Source organism: Lampetra fluviatilis, chromosome 18 (genome assembly GCF_964198595.1).
Source record: "Lampetra fluviatilis chromosome 18, kcLamFluv1.1, whole genome shotgun sequence".
Lineage (NCBI taxonomy): Eukaryota > Metazoa > Chordata > Hyperoartia > Petromyzontiformes > Petromyzontidae > Lampetra > Lampetra fluviatilis.
In genome coordinates this window covers 2,384,616-2,400,809 of record NC_136292.1, presented here as the reverse complement: position 1 = coordinate 2,400,809, position 16,194 = coordinate 2,384,616, and the positions used below count along the sequence as shown (strand labels likewise).

The window sequence follows — 16,194 nt, the reverse complement described above, 5'->3', positions numbered from 1 at the left end:
CTTTGAGTAATTGTGACATCTTCCAGGGTCATTCTGTGGCACAATGAGATGCACTGCTTGCTACAATTGTTTAGAATGGATTGTTTTAAAAATCTCATGGCACGATATCAACAGCACAATTGAAACATTTATTTGTAAAGAAAATAAAAAAGGAATACTGTATTGGTCTGTTGCCCTCTACGAGTCATTTTCACACACGGAAGAAAGTATTATGGGGGCGAAAAACTGACAACAAAAACGATTTGGCGAGTGATCACGAGCAGCAAATCTTCGTCTCGACTGTGACCCACAATTGCGAGGGGACACACTGCTCGCTTTGGTGATCTTCCACAAGAATCGGCATTTTTTAAAAAAAATTTCGTTTAATCTACGACGGCTCCTGCATACATATTCTCTAGATTATATGACGCTCCGGAAAGTAAGACGCACCCAAAACGTTGTGCCCGGTGTTAATAAAGTGATACAAATCTTGTCACACAGACACACACAGCTACCGAATGACAAGATGCAATCTCACTTTTTGCTTTAAAACAGAGGCTAAAAAGTGAGTCTTATAATCTAGAAGATACAGTCATTATAATTGCCCAGGTATCTCTGGCCCAGCCATCGAACAAAGGTGGTCACTGCATCGCGCGCTTTCAGATGCGCTTCTGCGGTCATCAGATTTGCTCTTCTCTCCGATATTTGAAAGCCACTGGAGCTATGCACTTTTAAATCTAAATTGAATATTAATTTCTTGAGAACTGCTTTTCAGGTTTAGCTTGTTGTCCTTCTCCTGCACCTCCGATTAGCACGGTTGGTTAAGTACGGTGCGAAGGAAGTTAAACATACATGCAAATGGGTAATGCATTTTAATGGGGCCCTTGCCTGGATTGATAAAAAGGACAACGCTTGATAGATGAATTGATTGAAAGTAAATGGCACGCAATTTAAACTGCGCGCAGTCCAATGGGCCATGAGAACCGGGCTAATGTGCCCTCGGATCAATCACAATGGAAGGCAGCTTCATACTCGGTCAACCAACCACTGCGATAGCGATTACGGCTATTGGAGAGAGGGCTGTTGCCAGCCTCCTGTCGAGCACGATTCACAGTCAGCATGCACCGTAGACTGCGGGCACATCGGAGGACAACGTCAAAGGGTCTTGAGCAAAGCTGTACCACCAGCACGGCGCTCCGATCACTCCGCCAACTCCCGGTCCAACCGTGGATCAATTCCACGACCCTGCACTCCCCCGTCATCAAGAGCCCCCACGGCACCGCTCTTCATCGCAAGGCCCCCGCGGACACCGGCAGCCCTTGACGCGTGCAAACCCCCCCCCCCCCCCTGACAATACACCCCATGTCGTCGTTGTGCGGCTGTCAAATGTGTAGCGGCCCTTACACTGATGATGTCTCATCGGTGTGAGTGCCCCCCACCTCCCCCCCCTCTGATTTGTGTGAAGAACACTGCTCTATGGACTTGCCCCCTGTCGACCTCTCCCACTCACCTTCACTTGAATCCCCTCGACACACACAGCCCCTTCCGCTCCAGCGACCGGTCGACCTTTGTCTCGGCTGAAGGTCACTCGTCCCCCCCCCCCCCCCTGTTGGTCCCCATAGCTTGGAACTCCCTTCCCTCGGACGCCCATGCTGTGGGTTCCTTTGCCCCCCCCCCCACCCCCCATTCAAATACAGACTTAAGACCTTTCCTATTTCCCTCCGCTCGTGGGCAACCGCGTCTCTCTGCAAACATAAATGTGTGTGCGCTGCGGCCGTCTGGAACGCTCTTCCTTCCGATATTAGGGAGCCACTGGAGCTTTGCACTTGTAAATCTGCGAGGTTGAAAAGTAATTTCTTGAGAACTGCTTTCTGTGTTAAGTTTGTTGTGCTTCCCCCCGCACCTCTGATTGTTATCACAGTTGGCTACGTACGGTGCGACAAAAGGTCATACATACATTCTTGAGATGTGGTCGCACATAGACGCTATGTAAATCCAGGTTGTATTGTACACATAAAACGGAATTTCTTCTTTTAGTGGATACAAGTACGTGTCTATTCTGGGCATTGACCTTTGTGCTACTGGGTGGAAAATAGGGGCATGAAAATGTATTCTAAAACTCACAACAAATGCATTGAATTGTGTGGTGAGAATAGATGATTTGGCATGCACAATTGTATTCATTTGTGCATTTTACTCTGGCCAATAGAGGTACCAGATCGAACCTCTAGCGCAATATAGCAGCTCTTGCATGAGCAGTGCTCATACAAATCTTCAATTATGACAATAATTTGCATTTATAGGTGCTTAAATGCCTCGGTAACTCAAAGTGCCTTGCATCACATTTAACCTCAACCATTCCAATGCCCTGTTGCAGTCTAGCCAAGGGGACCCCCAATGGCAGCTGTCCCTGTGAGGCACAAGCAGTATGCGACATCAGACTGCATGTGGGAATTCGTCCCTCAGTAACACGCAACGTTACAATGTGATTTTTGGCAGTAATGTATAAAAATTTGAATATAACCATTTCATTTCGATTTAAAGCTTTCGTGACTGCAGGGATTAATCTTCTTGGTTCTTTCAGTAAAGTCACGTAGAAGGGAAATAATAAAATAATAAAAATATTTTATCATGTTTTATTTTTCTTATTTTATTATTTCCCTTCTACGTGACTTTACCGAAAGAACCAAGAAGATAAAACCATTTCAGTTTTTTTTTATCACGCATGTTAACGTATATTTCGTGGCATGTAACCAGCCGTCTATTTATAGGACTTTGACGAATTGAACGACTGGTTGAATGATCACGATTGAGGCTGGCGATTCAAATTCAAGAATCGAATCAGGTTTTTTTGTTTGTTAACATTGTGGCGAATGCAGCAGCCTCTACAGACGGCAAGGGTCACGTACACCCAATGCCGTACATGTTTGACACACGTGAATTGAAAAACGCCGGTTCTTACAACGTGCGCGTTACTCGATGCACACATCTTGAGCTGAAAAGCCGATATTAGACAATGAATGTGTTGCATCGTTAAACCCCTGCTCTGTTTAGCTCACCTCACGTGGTCATGCAATCAACGCAAGTCTCGCCCATCCGACGTCTGTGCGGTCTGCAGCGAACGAAGCGGAGTCCGTGAATTGGAATGACATTTTCAGGCAATTAAAACCACCCATGTGGACCATCACCCAAAACAGCCCTCCAAGCTGCTGCCCTGATGAATGAATAATGGGTAATTTAATAGAGCCTTCCAGCTGATTCAGGATCAGATCCTCACAGCGTACTGTGTGCAACGAAGCTACTGTTTCAAAAAGACAAGAGTTTCGCACGAAGAGCAGGACAACACTACTCGTGAAAACTTTGATGCCAATAAATGCCGCTGCGCACGGAGTATGATCAGTAATACACCGCGTGAGAATGAGAACTTGCAAGATAAAACAAATGAGATGTTGAAAAGATTAAGTGGCTATGTCATAATTTCCTAAATATGTGCTCACACAAAGGTCATTTGTGTATAAGACAATTTGCACCCTGCCTCATTGATTAACTATATTTCATAAGTATGTGGTTTTATTGGTCCATAATTTCTGCGAGGGCATTTTTTTTGCACCGACACACAATTTATCGTGTTAATTACCTGCTTACGATGCGCGGCTTCACGTGGCACCTCCCTAGGTGAATATTAGCTCTAGACATCAAATAAATAACGCTCAGAAATAAAAACAAAGCCAACGTCAATCTTTCTCGAGAGTTAAATTAACCCAAGTGATTAGCAGTTGCGGAACGTTTATGAATAAACCGGTTTATCCCCCCCCCGCCCACCTTCCAGAATTCAAACTATGTGTCACATGAAATATTAATAATAAAAATAATAACATAAATAAGGGAGACCATATTACAGTTGATGGATTTTATATTGCTGAGCGCGTGAGTGAGATTGATGAATCCATATAGCTGACATTTGCGACCTGATTTAAAGATCTTACTGACATTTATGCAATGAATAAACGCCTGGTAGCCAAGCCCTGCATCTTTTGTCATCGGCCGAGTTAAGTGACGAGCAGCTGGAACAAGACTGTTTGCCAACAATGGAACATTTCTGCAGGGCAGGTGAGACACGCGGTCATCAAATATAATTGCCGGAGCGGATAGCCGTAATCTTCGCTTGGAGAACAAGATAAGAGGTGCAGCTCTGCAACTGCCATCTCATACCACTGATGGCAGAAGGGCATTCCGCTAAAGGGAACTCTAAAGAGTCCCTCTAGATGGTATTTGCCATACTTTTCCATGCCGGAGAAAAATCTTGAAAGAGGTGGGGAGTAGACACAGACGGTGAGATTCAAGTAAACTTATACAAACGTTTAACCTGCTGTGCCAGGAAATCAAACTGATGACCTCCAGATGACAAGCCCAGTGTGCTAACCGCCACACAACGGCAGCAAGCCGACTTTTCAAGCTGTGCTCTCTGTATCCCTGTGCATGCGATGCGCTGACTTGACTAGTTATTTATTTAAGAACACTGCAGGATTCCCGAGAGGCCAGCTAATTGTCCACTTTTCCTAGTTTTCAGATGATTGTATTGTTGTACACAGGAAGTTTTGCACAATGACGGCTCAACGTGCCAAGCCCAACAAACCTCCACTTGATGGGTAAACGTCACCACGGTGGCGAGATGTTAACTACCACGCCTGGTCTACAGAAGGTCGTGGAGTTTGCCTGGTCTATCTCCCCGTGGTCGCGTGGGTTTTTCTCCGGGTCCTCCAGTTTTTCCCTCAACATTTAGGATCATGCGTTTGGAGAATTCGGCTGCGATAAATTCCCACGTGACAAGCCACTTCGTCAAGCTATTATTTGTGGCCAGGTCGCCTCTCAAAAATAGCTACATTGGCCAATGGAACTTACCTGGTAAAAGAAAAAAAAGTTCAGTTAAAGTTTCAGCTTTCAGTTTATTTATTAGGCATAGTCCTGTGCGCCATTCGGCTCTTGAATCGGGTGCAACCGCAACGAACAAAAACACGAGCAAGTTTTTTTTTTCTCGCGTGGCCCCTAGGCTGTGAAAATCACTTCCACCAGACATTCGGTGTGCGTGCCAAGTCTCTCGGCCTATTCAAATCCCACCTTCAGAAACATCCGTTCTTAAATGTATTTTTACTTCTTTCATATTTCCCATGGGGTGTTTTCTTTATTTGGTCTGCTGTTCTTATCACTCGTCTGCGTGTTTTCATTTGGTTGTTACTGCTCTTTCCTTAATACATTTTATTTATGTTTAACTCTATACAGCACTTTGTGACCTCTGGGTGAAAGGTGCGTTACAAGTGTGAATTATTATGAACACGGCTCAAGTCTCACATTTTGCTGATTTAAGGGTGTTTTTAATTAATTTCGGAGAGGAGCCGTTGACATCCCCAGTAATACATACCGTGATGGGGAGCGGTGGCACAGTGGTTTGTGTGCACTGCGCCATGAACCCGGTGACCTGAGTTACATTCCTGGTCATGGTTAACGTCTATGGCTGCAAGGTAGCACAGTGGTAACATTTGTGCCTCACAGCAAGGAGGTACTGGGTTCGATTCCTGACTTGGGGGCCTTTCTGTACGGAGCTTATATCTTCCCCTCTTGTTCTGCACGGATTTCCTCCTGGTTCTCCAGTTTCTTCACGTAGCTAAAACAAATATTACCTAACTGGGATTGCCTAAACGTCACATTGTTGAAATGTTACCTGCAAACGGCTCCATTGGGGTGACACATAGCCACATAGCATCTGACTGCAAAAACCTGGCAGGACCCTTTTGAAAAAAAAGTCTTGAGACTCAGTGCAGCTTTCCTGGATAAACATGCAAAATAATCACGACAAAAGACTGCTGTGTGATATCTGAACACGCGCTAACCAGCGAGCATAAAGCGTGGTCAACATCCCCATGACCGACAGGGCGTGGAAAAGCTTTCATTCAGCAGCGGATTAAAAGTGCTGCAGACAGACTTACGCTGGTCCTAAGAAAACCTAATTAGATGCCAACAGATTTTCTATTGGCCACAGTGATGTTAAAAAACGTAAGCATTGCTGGGGAGTGTTATGGTTAAATCAACATGTGTTAATTTCTCCGCATTACGTATTCATCCACCAGTGTATGGTATTTAAAAAACGAATATTTTCCAGCAACATATGTCCAAACAAGCAGATCTGCATTGGTTTCTACTTTCAGGGTCTCATCAGCAAAGTCTTGTTAAACTTGCGAATAAGGCCTGAACGGTTGAACAGGTTGAATTTGCTTGTTTTTGGCAAATGCGGCTGAATTATATTTGTCTGGAACGCCCATAGGATGATGCACCAAAATAATTTAAATTTGATGCGGTGAGATGAACGTAGGTCTAGTCATTGAAAACAAATATATAAACATTTGTTTAAAACATGACAGAATTATGTCCCATAAACGTTACCCCCATGGGGATCGGATGAATGGAAGGGGCCTTCAGAAGTGATGAGCAACGTTGGGCCAATTAGCATTCCTATTATGTCTGTGACTAAAATAAAATTGCCACGAGATTATTTATATTTTTCGCATAACAGTCGTGATTATCAATTACACACCCTCCTAATGTCAAACTAGCAGGACCATATTAACAAAACATTAAATAATTGTCAGCACACGCATGGCTTAAATTGCACACGCTGATCTAATTTTGAATGTGGACCCAAAGTCGCACAAGGCCCCTCATAAAATGTTGCCGTGTGTGCCCCCCTCCCCAAATATGTATATAATAAGCCAGGTCAATAAGAGGAATGGTTGGACATCAATTTGTTTCACTCGCAAATCGATGACTTGTCACAAAGTCAAGGTTGCGATTCGATTAAAAAACCCATCTTATTTTTCTATTCTCGTGATTGAAGCACCTCCAGTGGCTGCATGATTCACAATAAACACATCACACTATTCACAAATCAAATATAATCGATTCTCATCTGCACAATCTGATTTTGAGCTTAAAAAATCCATCTTATAATCAATTAATCAGTGCGTCACTACACGCTTAGATGCCACCATTCAAAACACACATCTATTATCACTTTCTGATGAAGACCTATGACCACCAAAGGTACGTCTGAACGCAGGGGTTTTCTCAGCCACTGGTACTTCAAAGTGTGGGTTTCTGGCTAGGGCCACGTATTGAACTTATCTCTTCTCCCAGGCTTTCGCCATACACTACTGCAGGTGACAAAGTGCTTCCCACAGTGTTACCGCAGTGTTACCACTGTGCCACTGCCCTGTATGACTGTATCTTACAATTCTAAAATCCGATGAGCAGCTTTATAGGAATAGAGGGTGCAATGAGGACAAAATAAGGCAAGATTGATGTGGAGTGCCAAAGTAATTCCCACAACAGTATTCTGGAATGTTCTGCATGACATTCAGCACCGCTTTAAAAAAAAGAAATAAACACCCGACATTATATCACTGCCACTATGGCTCCTACATCAGCCTGGTAATTTGAACTGCTGAGCAGGCCTGAGTTGACTTCGGAAGCTAAGGCACTTTATTATATAATTCCATCAATTGTGATTTTGAAGAGTGAGTTGTTGCCTATTCGAGGGAGGTAATTTTCTCCGTACATTGGATTCCTTACATTTTCATAAATAAGCTAACCGTTGCAACCCTTGGTATGCACAACAAGGGACACAAATGTTGAATGCAGTGTTCATAATAATTACCCATATGTCCTTCCTTGGCCTTGATCAAATTCACAAATTGCATTGTGCTTCTGCAAATTGCAGCAGTGATTTATTTTTTCGTTATCAGGGATAGCGCTTGTAACATTAATCAGTGGGAAGGAGGCCAAACAGACCTCAGGACAATTACCACAACAGTTTATTTAGGGGCCATCCATTTAGTAGGTACGAAAAAATCTGTCAAAACTTTACCCCTCCCTGTCCGCACGCGGACTTTTTACACCCCCCTCCCCCGATTCTTATAGAACGGCCGATGTTTAATCCACGCAGAAACGATCAAGGATTAATAATATTAACGTGTTTAAGCAAACAGATAGTCCACCGTCGGACTATCTAACTCATTTGAAGGCCAATGTAGACAAATTATTATCGAGGCTTCACCACCCCCCACCCCCAATTCCTATGCGTACATTGTCAGTAGACCCCCCATACGCAAGCGTACGCATTTGGGTTAACCCCCCCTCCCCCCTGCATGCGTGTGTACTAAACGAATGGCCCCTTAACAGTCAAGAGTGTCAGCACACATTTAGTGCTGACTTTGCAAACACAAGCTCCCTGATAGAGGAAATATTGCATTTTGTTTTAAAAATCTAGTTTGATAAACGCTGACTCAAAAGCTCTTTCATGCAATTCCCATGTCATATGTATCAGAAATATATTGCAATATAAGCGAATTAACGGCATACGTATTCAACTGGGTGTTGTGTTCAGCCCATATGTAAAAATGCATTGAATGCAAAGTCATTGTTTCAAACCTGTAAACGAGAGATAAGGAGGCGAGGGTGGTGGATCTATGCTGAGGTTAAGCACGTGAGACAATCATCAAAAGGTCAACAGTAGATGGCAGTACAGCAAGTGGGTTAATGACAAACGCTTTCAGAAGTTCCCCCACCCCCCTCCCCCCTCAATGCATGATGGGGCTTCTGGGTTATCGGGTAATTCTCCAGTTTCCTTCCACAGGCAAATACAAAAACTATCATCAAATACACAATTCCCAGCTGCAGGAGCCTGGATTGTGCCGTGATGACGAGATGGTGTCTCCCTCGCCTGGTACGCAGGAGGTCGTGGAGGTCAAACCCGACGCCTGCTGTATATTTGGTCGCGTGGATTTTTCTCTGGGTCCTCCAGTTTTTTCCCCACCACATTTAGAAATGTGAGTTTGGAGTATTTGGCTGCTATAGATTACCACGTGATAACCTACTTTGTTGAGCTATCATTTATGGCCAGGTCGCTTTTGATAAAGAGCTTTATAGCTCAATGCGTCTTACCTTGTAAAATAATATAAAATGTTTAGTTTATAAAAGCGAACCTTGAGACTCAATGGGTCTTCCTCAGCTAAACAAATTCCAGTAACATCACAGAGTGTCCATAAAAAAAGGTATCGAGCACTCTTAATAGATTATATTTAATATTTACAAAGCAGTTTGAGCCATGTTAATCACATAAACGTACACAAGCGTGTTGGTATTAAGATGTCCTCTTGTGAGTCTCATCCCTTTTAAGCATGGAGTCGTTTGAAGCTTGCGCAATTTTTGCAAAAAAAATACTTAAGTGATAACATTCAAAACAACAATAATGTATGATTCGTTTTATTCGGAGGGCTCTCACGATCACTATGATTAATAACTGGTTTCTTTGGGGTTAGATCGTGTGGGTATATAATTTTAAAATACTATAACTCTCAACCACACGACAGAGGCAATTAAATAAAGTTGTCACGTGGGCAAATATGCCAACTGATTTGGTTTTTCAACATATATTTTGACAAATTAAATTTCTGCATCAGAAATGCATTGCAATATAATGTCATAAAATGCACGGCATATTCATCCCACGGTTGATTTGAAGACCTCTCATAACGCCCTTTCGATCATGCGGGTTATTCGACCATACTTCACCACAAGTTTCAAGGTGACCACCCTGGCCAGCGCGACTTGGTTAGAGGGGAGAAGGACGGACCGGTTTGAGCTACCACTTTGCCACTGATGTTAGCCGGGCTCGTAAGGAGCGCAGTACACTACGCCACGTGTTTCCAAATGTTCAAAAAAATCCACAAAACACAAACGCAGGTCAACCTTGATGTCCAATCACAATTCCTAAACAACCGATTCGAGAACAACTCGAATATCGGGTCCCCGGTGCGCTTTCGTGTTTAATTTCCGAGTTCAGTTTCAGAAGAAGCTCTCAGCAACGTGAAGCGAAACGTTGGACATCATTCCGAACAAGGAACAGCGCGAACACCGCTCACAAAGCAATCCACAAACAAAAACCACCCAAGACAAACATCCTGACACACTTTTGTGGCAAATGCTGCTAGCGAGCACCTATGAAGTCCGGCACGGCACACGAGTGCTGACCAGCTCCACACATCACAGCCGGGAGACAAACAAACACCTCCACTGGGCAGCGATAACAACCCGAGACCATTCTCACCTCACGAACATGATGACCCCAACGCGCGCGATGTCACCCTGCAGAGCCATCCACGAGTCGCGAACCAGCCGCCTCTGGCTCTCGGATGGAGCTTGTGGTGGCCCAGGTGGCTGGTGGCCCTCTTCTCCTGCTGCTGCTGCATGCTGCTGCTGCTGCGGCTGCTGCTTGCGCGAAGGCTGCGACTGCCCCTCCGAGCTGCTCTGCGCTCCCGTGTGCTCATCCGTCGACACGGTGCAACCCATCTTCCTCCGACCCCACAGCCTCAAAAAGTTCATTCCTCTTATCCCGATAGCCCCGCTTGCCTCGTGCAAAACAATAATCAAACTCGATCCCGATCAAGTTTGGTCCGACGGCGCTTTAGTGAGAGTCTTCGCACGGGGTACGCGGTGTCACTTTAGTATGCCCGTGTGGATCTTGCACTGCCTCCCTCCCTCGCTCTCTCTCTCTCCACTCGCTCCCTCCGCTCCGTGTGTAACGCAGCGCGTTCTGTTTGCGTCTCAGCTCACCCAGTGCCTCCCTCCGCTCGTCCACCCACCCCCCACCCACCTCGTCGCCACCTTCTATACACAGCAACCCAGCGCAGCGTGCGTTGTTGCCCGTTGCGCAACAACGCAGATGCGGGATGATGCTGCTGCTGCTCTATAATGAAGGGACAAAGATCCCCCGTATAGCCCTTAACAGACTGTTGGGGCAAGTGCTGTTAGCGAGCCCCTCTGAAGGCCGGCACGGCACACGAGGGGGTGGGTGGCCAGCGCCACGCCCGGCCGCCTTTGTCTCCGCAACGGATAACCTTTTAAGGCTGAGTCGACCTAGCGGAGGTCCAGGACCGGTTCAGATAATAGTCACTGCTGTTGGCCGTGAGCGGAAATCCAACTCGGGTCGCCGGGTTCGTAGCGCAGCGTGGCGCTCACTGACAACAACATCGAGAACGCGCGCGGTAGCGAATCGTCAACACCAAGTCACCGCTGTGGGATGTAAATGAACACGCGCTTAAATCAACAGCGCCCAACAATTAAAGGCGAGAGACTCCGTGGAGCGAGCCGCGTGCCCGTTTTCCGCAGTGCGTGTGCCCCGTAAAACCCCTCCCCGCACGTCCCCCAAAGCGGAATGGATGATTCAGCCGAAATTTTCTCGCAACCAGCCATCATCCACCGATAAGTGAGATGTGATGTCCGGGCACCACACACAGCCTCATCCACCCCCTTCCACACTCCATCCACCGCCCATTGATCAACTATCTCGCCTCCTCCCCACCAGCACTACCTCTACCCAGCCGATCGACACCCAACCTATCACCCGCTCACTCACGAAAACGACCACCAATCACGAAATCAACAACGCTCACGAAATCAACGAAATCAACAACTGAACAAACTAATTACACATCTACCTAACCAGTCACACACCAACAACCAGCAAAGCCATCCATCAACCACGCACCCACGAAAGCACTCACCCAACCAAACAAACACCCACCCACACAATTAACCACACACCTACCCATCCACTCACCCAACCAACCAAACACCCACTCACACAACTAACCACACACCTACCCAGCCACTCACACAACTCACCACACACCTACCCAGCCACTCAGACAACCAACCCCTCATCAACCACCCCTTAGCATATCCACTCACAACCAACGAATCAGAACCCACACACCTAACCAAGCACGCTCCCAACTAACCTCCCGACCTCTAACTCGCTCAACAATCCACTCAACGACCTCCACCCACCCAAACGACGACTCACCGTCGATGCCAGGGTGTCGGCAAGCCTGCGGGTTCTTTAAGGACTGCTTCGTAACGTTGTTTATGAAGAGCCACCGTCTCGTATTCACGTGCATTGGGAGCTCTTGAAATATTGAGGTTGTTTTTTGTTACAGAGTTCCAAACACATCGCTCTTCTTGTTATTTCTGTTGCCGGCCCTTGTGGTCGAAACAGGGACTCCTCTACTTACGAACACGTTCGGTTCTAGAGGTTTCTGTTCGTCAACTGATTTGTCCGTAAGTCCCAACGTTACTCCTGTCGATTCCAAACACGTTGTGCGGCGTGTACACTAAACACGGGTAATGTTTTTTAAAGTTGTATCACCTTCTGCAGATGTAGATGCCGCTGGGTTCTTCATGGTCTGCAGACGTAGATGCCACCACCGCCATCTATTGCGCTGCAGTTGAACTTACGACTCTCGGTCCGAACGGGCGACTGTTACATACGGACTGGATTGTTCGTATCTCTGAAAGTTCGTAAGTCGAGTGTTCGTAAGTAGAGTAGTCCCTGTACACAACGAACCAACTAACCCACCCACCCAACCAGCAACCCCCTCCAGCCCCACACGGGGCGTGAGATAACCCAGCTGCTGGCCATTTCATTATTTCATTCGCACGACCCAAAGTAAACAAAAAACGGCACGGGTCTTCCTCGTCACGCCTATGCAAGTCTCTATTTGCACCAGGAATTGTCCTATTCTCTCCCTTCGGGGAAGGGTGTAAGATCGTTCAATTCAGGCCCTTTATATAATCAGGTGAGAGCCTATTTTCAGCTGTTCATCTTATTTCGGAAGGACGACTGATTCGCTAATTAAATTACAAGGAAGAATGCGATGCGCATCACGTGACGATGGTGATGATATTGCCAAATAATAACATGCATTGAGAAATATTAGCTTCAAGCTACAATGAATAATGCATACGAAACATTTGCAATAATGCGCTCGATTTACACAGGGAAGCCTCGTGCATTCTCAAGACTTGTTTTTCTTCAGGAGGTTCATACATTGGAATATTTGGCCAATTTCCACGAATGAGTATCTTGCACTCATGATACTGAAGGCGATAAATTTAGGGAATACACATTCGATTTAACACGGCTGTTTATCTTACAATGATGGGCAATGACAGTTCATAATTGAGCGCTATAACTACACAATATTTGGCTTCATGCCAATAGTTATTTAGCCGTCACAGTGGGGGCAAGGCTGATATTGCCATGCCTTTCCCTGAAACAAGTGCCCAAAGTGGTGATATTTCCCTGCGTGTCACGGATCACTGAGCCAGGCAACACGCAATACCCCACCCGCCAGCCTACACATCGACACGCACATTACAGCGTTGTTTCAAGTGGGCCATTTGACTCGGAGAGGTTAAGCCTCCGGTGACTTTAGCCACGCCGTATCCTAATCCAATTACCACTTTGCAGCACGCAATACGTGGGTCATTCAAAACGGACAACATATCACCATGTAGCAATTCACCACGCATAGTGTGACATCTGAGGTGTCTGAAAATTAGCGGGTCACCATGAACGCTGGCCAATGATGCTGAATAAAGTCACAAAGTAAATGTTTTTTTTTTAAAAGCGGTCTATAGTGGGTTACCGTGATTCCTCAGTTGGGCGAAAGCCACTTGAAGGCCAACCCTAGCAGTGATGAATCACCACAGAGACGCTGGGACTTGATCTATAGATTGCAGCTGCAATCTCGGCTGCACGCTTAAACAAAAGGACCACTGGCCATGCCTAGCGGCGTGACTGGCCCAGTGCAAAAAAAAAAATCAGTGGTCGTGCAGGAAAAAAGTATAGAATGTTTAAATCACCCATGTCTGCTCCTCAAAATCCATGGAGCCCTCCCTTTGACACAACGCATTGTAGTGCCCTGCCATGCACACGCTCTTAATTACTGTGCCATGCACGCGAAAGGTCTCCACCTAAGAGTCATTAAAAATATGTTAGGGGTTTGTGCAGGCAGGGTATTAGAGAAAAAGATAGAGACACTCATAAGCTGTTAAAAAAGCATTATTAATCAGAGGAAGTTAATTTGTGTCCTTGTATTCATAAAGGCTCGTGGGATGTTTATAAGGTGGTTATAATGTGTTGTTTTGGTGAGCGAAAATTCACGCTTTTACAAAAACCGTTAATTGTCATTGTATTCATTTATGAAGTGTTGCTCCTTCAGAGACGTTCTTGCTTCAAAAAGTACTAATTGTGCTGGGTTCCGCAAAATCTGAATACCTTTTTTCTGCAGCTGCAATGCACATTCCCCCCGCATTAAATCTTAGTTTACTGCATTGCTCACAAACTACAGTCATTAAGATGCATTCAGCGAGGCAGCATCCACCGGCCACTGCACACTTGCAATAAGATTAATTGACGTAGAATGCAATGCAGCATTTATAAATGATAAAAAAGACAATTCTAATCTGAATGCTAACAATGAACGAGACCACGTTTCCGAAAGACAGTCGTGATTTTAATGGTATTCATTGAACACGTTCACCAATGGTATTCATTGAAAACTACTATTGCTGTACATGTTACACCCCCAGTGTGATTAATAAAGGAAACAGCGTGCATTGCTCACGTAAATTGGATTGACCACATGCCACCTACGGTGTTTTTGATTGGAGGAACCTCAATTCAAAAGAGTTCACCGCTCCAGCTACTGCCGGATAAAGGTCTCACCGTGCCGTGTGCCATCCGTCATGGTCGTGCCATGCCATAATCCATCTCTACCCGTGCACATGAACTGATGGCACCACGATGGACGTCCTCTTGGGTACGCTCTTCTCTCCCCTGGGCTGCCATTCTGTCTCCCAGTCTGATCCGTAATGTCTCTCGCTGCTAGAAGGCCATCAACCTTTCGAGCAATGTGTACCTTCCAAGTCCAATTACTTCCCCCAGCAATGAATGCATACGATGTCTCTAATTTGCATTTGTCCCCCGATAAATGTGCTCCTTTCTTCGCCTCTCCGTGTTGTCACGAGCTAATTGCGTCTCTCAATACCTCTTCGGTGGACCTTTCAGCTTCGGTTACATTCTCTATGTTAGATTCCATGAGTCTGATCCATGTCATTGCAGGTAAGATGCGCCGATTGAAAACTGGAATTTTCAGGCATATTTTTGTGCTGCTCTCCGTGACCAAGTCCATTATCGCTCTACCCTACTCTCGTCCGCCCCTATATTTCATCATTTCAATCGCGATTCGCTCATCACCCACGGTACACACTCTGCGCTCCATCCTCCTGACAAGACTGATTGTCCAGGTGGATATCGTCGAAGGAAGATCCGACGTCGCAAACAAATTCCCGTCTTACTAAAGCGACGTTAGGCCACCTTGAAAAGCCATTTTGAGCGGCACAACAGATTGCCTTGTCGGGAAATTGCGACAAATGAGTTCTATTAAAGCGCCCGTGTGCCCTTCACTCATGCTGATGTCTATTTTCAGTCACTGTTACAAACGATGTCACTATGCATACATTACTTGTTTTCAGTCGATACATTTGGAGGCGCTTAACATTTTTATTAATGCACATGCGCCTCTATGTCTTATCTGAGCCCAACAATCTCTTTCTGTTTTCCCCGAGATAAAATGCCATTCACGGCGTAGCTTTAAATAAGAATAACAATGACAAGCATTCCGTGATAACACAGACACGCCCATCTCAAAGGAACATCTTCAGGATATTTCATCTATGCTAATTGCGTGACGGATTAACACACATTGCAGTTGACGTTTATCGTACTTAAATGACCAATGGGTCTTATTGACCGCGAATGCAAGGGTGTAAATGGCACGGCGGCTTTGAGTGCGCTGTGCAATGAACCTGTCAACTGGAGTTTTGATTGCTGGTCACGGCTAACATCAGTGGCCAGCGAGAGATCACATGGTCCAGGTCTGCACTTCCACCAACCTGCACGGATGATTGGGGTGAAGTATGGAACGGCCCCAAGACGAACACAGCCTTTTATCCAATAGTGGTTTGACAAAGGGCTTTTCGTTACATTCTTAGTATGCAGTACGCATAATTAAGTACTTGCATTTGATATTTTTCCATGCCACACATCATTAGTGTAATAAAAATATTAAATCTTACATTTATGTTTGCTGATATTCTGCCATTCATGTGTCCATGACATCACCCTGAATGTGCCTGACCTCACAAACCGAGCCTGGATAATATTTGCACGGGAGACCGCTAGAGCTTGCCAGGTGCTGTGGCTCGCGAGGTGACTAGGAGATTGTGGTTGCTGAGTGTTCACATCTCGTATGTGTG

General features: G+C 45.6%; 1 protein-coding gene across 1 annotated transcript in view; it reads right to left on the bottom strand.

Moving 5' to 3' along the window:
- The window catches only part of LOC144937083 (neuroglobin-like), a 31,123-nt gene extending 19,787 nt beyond the window's left edge, over positions 1-11,336 (bottom strand). Inside the window, exon 1 of the mRNA XM_078864333.1 lies at positions 10,139-11,336. Within this exon, the coding sequence (XP_078720459.1) occupies positions 10,139-10,413 (275 nt within the window). The 5' untranslated portion in view covers positions 10,414-11,336. The remainder of the gene's footprint in view (positions 1-10,138) is intronic.
- Between the last annotated feature and the right edge of the window lie 4,858 nt (positions 11,337-16,194).